The sequence below is a fragment of the Schistocerca piceifrons genome, chromosome 5 (genome assembly GCF_021461385.2).
Source record: "Schistocerca piceifrons isolate TAMUIC-IGC-003096 chromosome 5, iqSchPice1.1, whole genome shotgun sequence".
Lineage (NCBI taxonomy): Eukaryota > Metazoa > Arthropoda > Insecta > Orthoptera > Acrididae > Schistocerca > Schistocerca piceifrons.
The window spans coordinates 22,786,399-22,799,637 of NC_060142.1; the positions used below are offsets into that span (position 1 = coordinate 22,786,399).

Below are 13,239 nucleotides of genomic sequence, written 5' to 3' on the forward strand. Positions count from 1 at the left end.
GCACCCAATCTAATTGCAGACTGTCTATTTAACAGCATCTTGCCAGTCATTTCTTCATCCCTTTTTCCTTGAACCCTTCTGCCAGAAGGAGCCAATGGTGCCGAAATTTTGCAGAATACAACATTTGTAAGGGTATGTTCTGTCCAGTTAAATTATATTTTTGAAAACTGATTTTCAATGTTTTATATTATTATTGAATGAAGTGACACAGGTGCATCACAAACCATATCCCTTACAAAGGTGGACGATTCATGAGAAGGCAGTTAAACAGTGTTAACTTGATCAAACAAGTGTGATCATGCCCTGAATACCTGCTGGAAAATGAGTGACTGGCATTGTTGAAGTTCCCATAAGAAAAGGTTCTGGGATAATATTTTGCACACTGCCTATCTAGCTTGCTCGTGAGATTAAACTTGTATTTAGGTGTAAGAAAAAGAAGTGATTACCATTCAGAAATGAATGGTCAGTTCTTGCCATACCCCGCTTTGAAGTCAGTCAGTCATTACCATGCTGGTTATCATTCAACTGTCACAGAAAAAACACCAAAAAGGCAGATATTGTGCTCTGGGTAACAAAAATATCCTGCAGAGTAAAACTGCAGCTCGTTAATGTACAAATTTGACATGAGCAGTGGCATTACATGTAGACTTGTGGTTTTAAAATGTTTTCCAACATAATTATTGTGCACATACATGATAATTACTTAGCCATTACTGCTCATGAATTTGTATTCTATAAAGTATGCAAATTATAATCAACATTGCCCAAGGACAAGTTAAGCTTTGCCTAGCACACTCCAGTTACATGTGGGAATGTGACTGGATAAACCCAAGAACTATAATATTTGCAACAAGAAAACCTCATTTTCAAGGCACAAATCTGAAAAATGCCTTCAAATGACAGGGAGGGTTACCTGTACATATTTATGGTTTTCAACATGTTAGCATTCTCTAGTCATTAACACAAGATGGTTCATTGTTGGCGTGTTCAGAGGATCATAACTAAAGGAGGTACCCTATTTAACATTCACTGCCCACTAACAGCAAAAAATATCACTGAATTTTTAGGAGTCTTTTGCTCTAGTATTTACTCCCAGTAATTATTGACATTTAACTACAGTTGAAAACACACACACACGTACGTATGTTTAAAAAGTGTGCAGATCTTGTTTTCACCTACACTATTGAAGCCTAGATAATTCAGTCATGACCATATTTTTATGAATTTTTACTCCACAATGGTGGTCTGCACTTATGTAGTATAAAATTACTTGCTATGACATTCATCACTTGCAACAGTTTCTACAGGCTACTGCTGTTATAGATAACCCACAAACATTGCAAGTCACTTCACAAATGCTTTTAATGTATATCTGAGCAATGTTGGAAGTGGCCACACAAGGTATGTCTGAAATGAGACATGCTCCCTCAAGAGCTGATTATGTGAGATCAATGATTGAACTGCAGTACGAGATGCGTTACATAGTCCGTAATTTTAAACTCTTGCCCTAAGCTACCCACTACCTCATGACTGGTAATGTTTCTCAGAAAGTAGTCTTCAACTATGTGCCGCTGAACTAAAATTGTTTGCTTTGTACGAGCAAACTAATTTCTTAGTATCATTTGTTACCTGAAACTATTCTCACTTGTTACTGGAGCTGCTGCATTACCAATTGATAAGCAGTCCTCACTGGCACTTTGTAGCAGATTGAAGGCACAGGCCGATTCCAAGGTTATAAATAGAATTACATTTTTACCATTCAATAAAAATGAAACTCTCAATTAGATTCAGAAATACAGAGTGGTTAAAATGGCTGAGCACTATGGGACTTAACTTCTGAGGTCATCATTCCCCTAGAACTACTTAAACCTAAGGACATCGCACACATCCACGACCGTAGCGGTCTGGCGGTTCCAGACTGTAGCGCCTAGAACCGCTTGGCCACCCCGACCGGCCAGAGTGTGGTAGTTATATTTACTGTTAACAGTCGGAATGATGAATTACAGCCATTACTCCAGCAATGACATGCGAAGCTTATGCAATGTAGGCCAAGCTGTGATTTTGAGAACGACATATGATACTAAATTGCTTGCACAGAAGAATCTAGTAATGTTTACTTAGCACTGTGTGTGATGAAATACGGAAGTGCCAGACATGATTTGGGATCCAAACACATGCCAGAGAAGTGAAGTGCCCAACTGTTGTGACAGCTCAGTAATGACTGGAGGAAACCAAACCAGCTCCAATACATGAAGTGGCAATTATGAAGTAATTTTAACCCAATTATAGAGTTATTTTCTCATGGTAGCTTGTGTTCAGGTGAATTTAAAAGGTTCCAGATTTTCAGCCCGGGTTTTTGTGTGAACTGTGTTCTGCAGTAACACTTTTGATGTCTACAGTATGAAGCATTCCCAATTATATAAAATACCAATCACTGCAAAATCTAAGGAATATTTTCTAAATTACCCAAAGCAATTCTTGCAGCAACTCTCCAGTTGTACAGAAGTCAATGGAAGTGTTGCCTTTGTCAGTTTTAATAACAAATTGAGATGTTAAGAAAAATTAATTACTCTTCATATCAAAATGCAAGTGTCAACAGCTTACAATTTACTGCAAAAAATGTGAAGTGTCAAATAGAAAATTAAATACTTCAATCTCAAAACTGTTATTGAAGTATGGTTTTCTCTGTTCAGTAAGGCATTTTGCATGCCTCTATCAATTTACTTTCAGTGTCTAGTAATTAATAACATAAGTTAATATTTTTATTTAAAAACTGCTTCAATATTTCTCAGCATTTTAATTTGTTAATGTGGAATTTGTATGGATTACTAATTACATGATACAAACCCACAATGCACAGTTAGCTATTGATAAATATTAACTAGAATTTTTTGTACAGATCTACTCTGAAATCTAATAATTTTTCAATTTTTGAGGGCTGCATCGTACTGTTTTGGGAAAATTTGCCTGGGCACTGATCAAATCTTTTATGCAAAAAATTTGGACAATTTTGTAAGAATCTCTCAAGATGCAATTCTACACACACACACACACACACACACACACACACACACACACACACACACACACACACACACACAGTCCATAGTAAAAATAAAAATTTGTGACAATTTAAAAATATTCCATGTAATTCTAGAAGTATGATGTGTGTGTTCAATTATTGTTTATTGCCTTGTAAAATATGAATGACAACTTGTAAGAAGTGATCATAACTGAACTAAAACATTTCAGTGCAAATTCTGAAGTAAGCTTTGTAAATTCACATCTACATTCTTGCTTTATTCTTACAAAGCTAAAGAACAAATTGCCCACATATTTTATAGTTGCTTTCACTGAAATCACGTCATTAATTTTGAATCAAATTTATTGTATTGCAACAGTTTAAGTCACTTTTTTATTTCTCAGCCCCAATTACACGTACAATTGTGCGTTTTTCAGTTTCCAGTGTCAGCTTAAAGGGTCATACATAAAAAAGCCTACAAACTAAATACATTTGGTTCAATGGAATCATTACATTACAAAAATCTAATAGTTAATACACACTTTACTGATAAATGGGACTTATGAATGCTGTATGGTTTTTATAGTTAAACAGTGATTTGTACTGATATATATATATTTATATATAATCCCTGAAACTGAATTCTACTGGCAACATTGTTTAGTACAATCAAATTTCACACATGAAGATGTATAATAGTCACTGTCAACTTATGACTTGCAAATGCAATTACATTTGTATCTTATGCACTATGTAAATAACACTAATTTATGTTTGCAATGATGTGGACACTACAATTTCTAAAGATGGGTAACAGACAAATATGCACTTTGGAATCCTCCATTACTGATTTCTTTTTGTGGGATCAGATGTGCTATGATAAATTCAGTTGAAACTACAATTACTTCTGTCACATATCTTAAGAGTGATGTAATGTAAACTGTATGCAGGTACAAAAGTCGAGGTGTCACTCTTGTTCTCTTCTGCATCATCAGCTCACATATTACTAACTAAAATCTTCATACCACATTTAAAAAAACTGCATTTGAACTAAAAGCTACACTAAAATAACTATCTTCAAAGTAACAAAGAACCAACACAGTCCAATACACTCCTTTATTGAATCATCACAGATGACTTGTTGACCTGACGAAAGCATCACAGTTAACCATCAGCCAGTAACTTCTTCAAAAATATTCAGAAATTTGGACACTGCAACAGAAGATTCCATTACACAAAATTTGTGAGTTGAATTAGCTAAAATTACTATCCTACTTTACATCAGCATTTATGCAGATGATTAAGCACCATTGCACATATTAAATTCATATTTGAGTAAACTCACCTTTTCATTTAGTAGTAGATAATATTCGTCATTTAGTAATTTCCTGATCCTGGCCCAGTCTGGCAGCTAAAAAAAGTTTTGTTTAGTTTCATTTGTGTGTATTTTGTACAGTCTTGTAAATAATGAGTTCAAAATCAATCTTTTAAATTATGCATGCTGTTATAAGTAGATTTATAGCATCAGTAGACAAAATGCTAGTTATATATTGCCAGTAGCAGCATTATTTACCTGGAATGGTCACCTCTGTCAATGCTAACAACTTAAATGTCACCTTCCAAGCAAATAATGTTAAAATTGATAAACAGCCAGAACAAACAGTTGAAAATCTGCATTATTTTTGTCCTAATTATTCTATGAAAGAGTTTCCCCTCCACAAATACATAGCTATTATAAGACCACAAAATTACCCCACCAAGGAAAGTCTCTTCATGAACTTATTCTAGAATAAATTTTCCACAGTACCCTCAATTTTCACTAACATGCTGAAACAATTTACTGTATTTAATAGCTAAAAAATTGTAATACAAGTATCACACAGAACTGGCATGCAAGTGTCCATGAATTTACCACCATTAATTTCGGACATGTAACAATCTTTTGATACTACTTGACAAGGTATTTTTCAGAGATGTTTGCTCGAACACACTTGTAACACCATGCCTGTCAGCTGATTAAATGAAGTACTTTAAAACCTTCCAACATTTAACTCTGTATGAAAGTAGTTTATAGCCTCAGCAGCAATGCATTACATCTACACTTTTTAGCACAATTAAAATATTAGAAGAGGCTATACTGAAATAATGGTGTCAAAATCAAGGGTAAATGAAGAGTTAACCAAATGCCTAAACAATAAACTGTGTGTGTGTGTGTGTGTGTGTGTGTGTGTGTGTGTACACGCATGTGCTTTTAGAACACTATCACCTTTTAAAATCTCAAAAGTAGAAACTATGATTGCATCCATGGACACTTAAGGACGATACCACTTAATATTCCTAGAACCAGACAAGTAATACACAAAAAATGTAAATTAGCTAAGTCACCTTCAAGTTCGTTACAAGTGCGTCCTCCGTTGACTTAACTGAAGCATGCAGCTACTTTTGTAGGATGATTAGTGATTCCTTGTTACTCATGTAAAGAACAACAAAATCACTAGTCTTCCACACAACAATAGCCAGTGTTAGTTGGTTGCATTGATAATCACTCCTCTTCCAAATGTAGATGCCACACAAAAGCAATATTCCCAGAAGACATTCACCCAAACTTTGAATTATTCTCCCACACTAATAGAGGAAAGCATTACAGGCAAAATGTTAGGTGATAATTAGTTCTACAACTTTCAGAGAGATTCAATATTTTACTATATACAGGGTCAAATGAGATTTGAAACTCAACTCCCAGGCTATTAATAATGAAATAATTTTAGAAGCTGTGTATTAAGGTTGTTAGTAAATATATTTAATGAGCAAGCATAGTTACAGACCAAGTAAACACAAACATCAGAAAATCATTGAACTGTATTTAATATTTTAAATGCACTTACAACTTAACACTTACTGACAAAAACAAACTTTTACAATTTCTTATACAAAAAACTGAATTCTTAGTCCTTTAAATACTGTTACCATGAGTGCAGCACTGGCTAGTGAAATGTTTAAACTGACACTTCAATGCATCAGAAATAGGTTCTAATTAAGATAAATTGCACTGTCACAGATGTCTGATTCCACATAAAAAATACATACACCCAAAAATAAACCCAGCAGTTCCAATTGTGTACATTAGTACTTGTCACATAAACTACAATATTGAAGTTAAGCATCATGAAAGTAAAATTCATTTCAAACACAAGGTAATTGACCAAACACTGCTGATGAGCTGATTCACAGAACACAAGCTTTATGCTCAGTAAGCTGGTGACAAGCTGGGCTGCAGATTGCAAACTCACTCCAAGCTGAGTACAGAATGCAGCACAAAATGTTGTTTAATTGTTCCTTTACCAACCAAGAGCCCTAAAACAGCACCATAAGCAAGTCTAAGTAAAATTGCTTAAGAACAGACAGTGATAATATGCAGCAATTCTCCCAATGCCATATGTGGACTATAGATTTATTACCTTAGACCATTCATGAGAGTTATGTTGGTAATTACTGTAAGTAAATTTTTGGGTCATAGTTTCCTCCAAAGCCTACATGTACTTTATCATTACATTAAAAACACATCTACATTAACTGCACAGTAACAACCATTTTAAAAGATTTTGAACAGTAACACTTCACAATAGCCACCATTGGGAAGTAAACTCCAGAACTTTTAGAGAATGAAAATTATGGAAACTGTCTTCTATGGCCATGTGAATATCTAAGGGATCACTAACAGGTCACAGCTGACTCACCTCTATTCACTGTTACACACGAAATGGTTATTGCCCAGATAAAAGGTACAAAATAAGGTCTGTGTTGTATACCAAACTCCTTAAGTTTTGAAACCCTACTCAATATCTTGAAAATTTGTGCATGGGGACCCAAATGACAGTAACTGCAGTGGCTGTGTAGTTTTTAGTATTCTGTCCAGTCTTATAAACACATACATACTGAAACTAAAAGGGTAACTTAACTATTTTCACATATTTGAATGATACTGAAACATTTCTTATGCTTGATTTAAGACAGCAGGTAAGTTATCTTTAACTTTAGAAACCATTAAACATGTAATTTTTATTAATCATTCCCCAAGTAACAAACATGACCACAAAATGAGATACCCATTGCATGCATTCCCCATGCAAATTACAAAACACACAAAATATTTTAGACATGCTGATTAATGAAAAAAGCAAGTAACTAACCTCTGTTGCAGAAGATACTGAGCCATCTGTATTTGGTTAGGTGTACCAGTTATAGTGATAATTCTGTCATTTGATCCTGCAAGTGGCTCATCAATGGTTATTCCAGCTCCTGAGTCAGATCGTATCTTACGAATTCTGGCACCACCTTTCCCTATAATTGCACCTGCCAACTGCAAAGAAGAATGTGCAGATAGTGAAACAATGCTGCATTCTAAGTTGCTTTAAACATTGTAAGTAACCACAAGTAAAAGCTTTTCCAAATAGGTTCACACACCATTTAAGCACACAATCTAGCTTCCCAGTTTTTAAAGATTTACACAGAACTTTTCTTCTTTTCTATTGAACTAAGATGCAGCTGATTTGCTGCCATACATGTACACTGTTGTGATGTTTGAGAAACAATGAAACATCCAGCTTAAATTGTCTTCTGTTTGAAACAGAGCAGTCAGTAATTTTTTAAACACTTTATGTACAAAGTTAACATTAACACACAAACCTTACATAACATATAACCAATAAAATTAGCACAATATTTACTTTTTGTGCATATGTGAATGAAAAGCCTCCCCCAATATATGAAATAAACTCACTTCTTTGAAAGTCTGTTGCTGAAGTGCATAATTTCTGGTTTCCTACCACAAGCTGCAGAGTGAACTATACCTGAAAGGTCTGAAATATGAAGTTTCAGGAAATTGGAGCATCAAGAAAGTTCAGCACAGTTCACACATACCTCTGCTCTCTTAGCTCTGCCTTCTATCATCAGTTGAAGCATACATATCTCTGCTTTGAATAATGCTCCTAATCAACAGTGATGACTCTGGAGACCAATGGAACACCTGCTTGTTCCTGCATCAAGACACTTGAAAAGTTGCTCTTAAACCTACCCACAACACTACTGAGCAAAGTACATGATTTGGATTAATCAACAAAAAGTTAATACCACTGATCTCCATACAGTGAGACTGGCAACAAAGTGTGAAACAACAGCCTAATGGTGGCTTCCAATCAATTTCTTGCCATTAATGTTCTTAAGCTACCACACCTTTGCTCCCATTTACTGCAGTCAATTCCAACTTTATTTCAAGGGCCTTTTAAACAACTATTACATAAATAACATAATGAGCAGTGTTTTGCAATACATTCTTACATTATTTCATCTATATTATTTCAATGGATTCACTTCTGAAAAATATACACTATGTCAAAGCTGGCTGTGTGTTGCTCCACCTCAAAATAATCAAACCTTTCCAAGTGCTCAAGGACTAAGTAGTTTGCAATGTGGAGTTAAATGGCACTTCAAACACGATAGAAGTGAAAAATTCTACCTTCATATTGACTGACAACCCTTAACTGTCTAATATAGCTGATTTGGTAAACCTAAAAATCAGCTGTTGCTCAATTACCATTATCTAACTACGAAGTCAATTTTGTGTTGTCCTAGTTCCATTGAAGTATTGTGAGTACACCCCTTTCATAGTCTATTTCCACAAATTTCATTATACTTTATACCACTTTCATATTTCTGTCTTTATATCTGTGAATACAACACACACAGTAATGGAATTTATTTAGAAGAATATTTTACAAACTGACTCCTTGTACAATTGCAAGGAAAGCACCTCTTGTGGTACTTAGTTTCCCCACCACAGGCTTAACCAAAAACTTCAGTCACCCAGTCACCATACTTCCAAAACATTTAACTGGCCAATTAGTTACAGTTACAGCCACATCCTGCATAAGAGAAAAAAAGATAACAGCCTGCAACACTCCAGCTATAAGCAGCAACACCAGACAGTATGTGTTGGTATCCTGCATGTGAGGGACAAACTTCTGCTTTAAGATTGCTACTGAAGTGAACCAGCTGCTTCTATAAAATGGGTCACTCTAAAAGAAGCAATTTGCATGACATGTACAAAGGGAAGGATCTTCATGGAGAATTTTATAATTTATATCATTAACACCACCAGACAAACACTTCAAATACACAGTGAGTGGGGACGAAGGGGAAATGCGCGCGCACGTTTGAACAGGGCCGCAGCGTGCCTATTACATTTGAGCCGACTGTGTAACGTTTAAAGTACTTCGATCAGCTCTAACAGTCACTTCGCTGGTTAAGAATCGTGTCAAGTCGCCATTGTGTAACCCCAACAATGCTTTCGCAGTTCAACCCCCATTGGGAGGAATTTTATCTGTTTACAGAAAAAGATGGTGTTGCAAAATGTTTAGTATGTCACAAAATGCTGAATTCTTTTAGGAAATTTAATTTGCAGCAACATTATAAGTCTTACCACGTGAAATACTACGTAAGTGGAAAATGTGATGGACCAGATCGTGCACAGGTAGTTATTAAACTTAGAAGGAAGCTATCCGAAGATGATCTGGATGACGAAGGAAAATTAACTGAGGCAGCTCTCAGTGAGTTACAAAACTGCTTTGCTTTTAGCAAAACCCTGTGCCCCTTCACTGATGGCGATTTAATAAAAGAATGTTTGGTAGTTGCAGCGGAACATTTGTGTCCATCTCAAGTTGAACAGTTTCGGATTGTGCCATTATCTAACATGACCATTATGCGTCACATACAGTACATGTCAGGCGACGTCCAGAGCCAGCTTGCAAATATCCGTAAAGATTTTATGGCGTATTCTCTAGCTCTGGACGGAAGTGTTGATATCACTGGAACAGCGCACTTGCCATATTTATTAGAGGTGTTAGTAGAGATCTTCAGGTGAGGGAGGAGCTCTTCGATGTGGTAGCCATGAAGAACACTACAACCGGAGGCGATATTTTAAGTAGCGTTGAAGAAAGTGTTGAAAATATAGTAGTGTCGTGGAATTCTTTAGTTTCAGTGTCTACAGACTGTGCACCAGCGATGACGGAGGGGGGGGGATCAGGTTTCGTTGCGCTGTTGAAGGAGAAAATGCAAAAACTGACCATGCCGAATGAAATAAGGGGCATTCACTGTGTGATCCACCATGAAAACTTATGTGCAAAGAGTATCACTCTAAAAAATGTAATGAGTTGTTCGTACAACCAATTATATAAGGAAGCACGGGCTACAACACAGCAATTTAAAAGCTTTCTTGAGAATGTAGAAAGCCAGTATGGTAGCCTGCCTTATTACAGCGAGGTCAGCAGGCTTAGTCGTGGCGAATTATTAAATCGATTTTTTTGCCTATTAGATGAGATAAATATGTTCATGGAAATAACGTGTGTTCCTGAATTGAAAGAGCCTTCATGGAAATGTGATCTCGTGTTCTTGGCAGATTTAACTAGCCATCTGAAAGCTTTGAACATTCCACTACAAGGTAAAGACCTGCTAATTACTCATTTCATAGATCGAATACGAGCTTTTAAAATGAAATTGACACTTTGGGTGAGTCAGCTGGAAACAGGAAATCTAGCTCATTTTCCTAAATTATCATCCATGCAAGATGTTCACAAAGACTGAACGTTAATCACATAGTTTAGTTGCCCTTAAGTAAGAATATGATCAACGCTTTCAAGATCTGACAGCACTAGACAGTGATATTGATCTGCTCTCCATATTCAGCTGCAACTAGAAATTATTGACCTGCCGCGTGACAAGGGAATACAGAGAGAAATTTCAGAACAAGAAAAACATTTTCGAATTCTACAGACCCTTCCCTCAGGAAGGATTTCCTCGTTTGCAGAAAATGGCGGCTACAATAATATCAATGTTCAGTTCCACGTATGTTTGTGAACAACTGTTCTCTGCAATGAAATGTAACAAGACGCACCTGAGAAATGCATTGTCTGATCGAAATTTAACTGCACGCTGTGCCTACAATGCACAAGAACAATTACCCCGAACATAGACGCAATTGTAAAGGGCAAAAAGTACAAGATAACCGAGAATCCCACACCTTTTATTGTGCAACAGTTCACAAATTAATACGAATGTAGAGGCATACACTAAGCTAATAAAATTATGTGGCACGTGTACATTCTCCTTTGTTTCATTTGTCGCAGTAATAATTCGTGAGTGATATCCCTGCAGGGGCCACGGATTTACATTGACTGGTGGCAGCTATTGTGTGCCCCACTCTCCGCTCTGGTCCGGTAGTGGGGGTAGAGTGCTCGCACTGTTCCGTGCTCACGCCTTGCTGCTCACAGCTTGCTCTGCGAGCACTATGTTGTGAAGCCCTGTCCTAGCACCTTCTGTTCTTGAAATGTCCTAAATTTAGTAATCTATTTGAAGGAAGCCTTTTTGGGACTTAAATGTCACATCAATGTACCAATATTGTGAGAAGGAATTTTGCCACTCACCATATAGTGGAGATGTTGAGTACATTAATGTACATTTGTACACAAAATAGCTAGGCCTGGAAGATATGAAGGAGTAGCTATTCGTGAAATATTTTAATTTTTTAATTTTCCCTCAAATCACAGAAGTTACATAAATTAGCCAAATTTTCTTAAAGTTGTGTTTTTTCCAGAGCTAGAACTGAGTCACTGACACCCCATTTACTCATTTCTCAGTTTGACTATGAAAATTCGGACAAAAACTAATTATGTAATTTACAATTTGCTCTGCTCAAACCTTGCACAAAACATTTTGAGCTTTAATTATATTTCCATTGTGTGCTGTCATTTGAGAAAAAGAGTAGCATGGACGATAAATAGCTTGGACAAGAAGAGAATAGAAGCTTTCGAAATGTGGTGCTACACAAGAATGCTGAAGATTAGATGGGTAGATCACATAACTAATGAGGAGGTATTGAATAGAATTGGGGAGAAGAAGAGTTTATGGCACAACTTGACAAGAAGAAGGGACCGGTTGGTAGGACATGTTCTGAGGCATCAAGGGATCACAAATTTAGCATTGGAGGGCAGCGTGGAGGATAAAAATTGTAGAGGGAGACCAAGAAATGAATACACTAAGCAGATTCAGAAGGATGTAGGTTGCAGTAAGTACTGGGAGATGAAGAAGCTTGCATAGGATAGGGTAGCATGGAGAGCTGCATCAAACCAGTCTCAGGACTGAAGACCTCAACAACAACAACAAAAACAACCACCATTTATGAAATCCATATCAATTTTACAACCACGATACGTGACGCAGAGGGGAGGATATGAGCACACCATGCATGACAGGTCCGTCATTATGATCCAAAATGTGGATAATTGAGAGGTATTTTGTTCATAACAAACAATTTTTTTGTATTTTGGCTATACTTCATATACACTTATTTACAATCTAAAACAACAACTCTGCGATCTTTCAAAAATTTCATGCTGTCATTCATTAGATTCGTGGAGAACATTGACTATGCCAAACACATAAATCCCTTTGTTCATTGAGTGAAGATATCAAGCTGTACGAAATTTCTTCACCAAATAATTTTCTTAAAATCAGGTAAGTATTTCGTAGCAGCCAGCAGATCCAACTGAGCACTTTGCCGAGACGACACTCAACTGTCATTCTCACTGTCGCACATACTGCAGCAAGAAGATTCAACATGTCTGAATTCAAATGTCTCAAGTTTTAGCAGAATACAGGCATGCAGCCTAACCATACCAGTAATTCATACTATGAGTCACCAGTAACTATATCCATGAATAACAAACATTTTTTTCTCTCTTTGCAGTGCCATGAAATACTGTAGTGAGCCCAATCACTGCAATCTTGTTAAATATTGAAGCTATACAATTAGTTTCTGATGAAAGATTTTTACACTAAATATTTTCAAACCTAAATCTCATATGTTCCAACACTCACTTCTTTTGGAATGGTCACTTGAGTTGAGCTTTTAGCTCCTCCAGCCATGAGATTTCCACCTCCACCAAGCCCAAGAGCATTACTGTTCATCATTCCATTTGCTGCACCTAAGATTACATCAAAGCATTAATGAAATATTCATGACATATAGATACATAATTATCTATGTGGCACTAAAATTTCACTGCGTAAACTAGTGTCAACTTTAGATAAATGTTTACACTTACATCAAGCATGTAATTCTTACATAATGCTGTGACTAACTTGAAACTAACAGCTAATTCTGT

At 36.2% G+C, this 13,239-nt stretch overlaps 1 protein-coding gene across 2 annotated transcripts in view; it reads right to left on the reverse strand.

Moving 5' to 3' along the window:
* Positions 1-3,367: 3,367 nt before the first annotated feature.
* The window catches only part of LOC124798107 (heterogeneous nuclear ribonucleoprotein K), a 67,696-nt gene continuing 57,824 nt past the window's right edge, over positions 3,368-13,239 (reverse strand). For both annotated transcript variants that reach the window (XM_047261359.1, XM_047261360.1), the window contains exons 11-14: positions 12,953-13,059; positions 7,213-7,382; positions 4,368-4,433; positions 3,368-4,234 (exon numbers count right to left, since the gene is read on the reverse strand). In XM_047261359.1, coding sequence (XP_047117315.1) covers positions 4,400-4,433; positions 7,213-7,382; positions 12,953-13,059 — 311 coding nt within the window. In that variant the 3' untranslated portion in view covers positions 3,368-4,234; positions 4,368-4,399. The remainder of the gene's footprint in view (positions 4,235-4,367; positions 4,434-7,212; positions 7,383-12,952; positions 13,060-13,239) is intronic.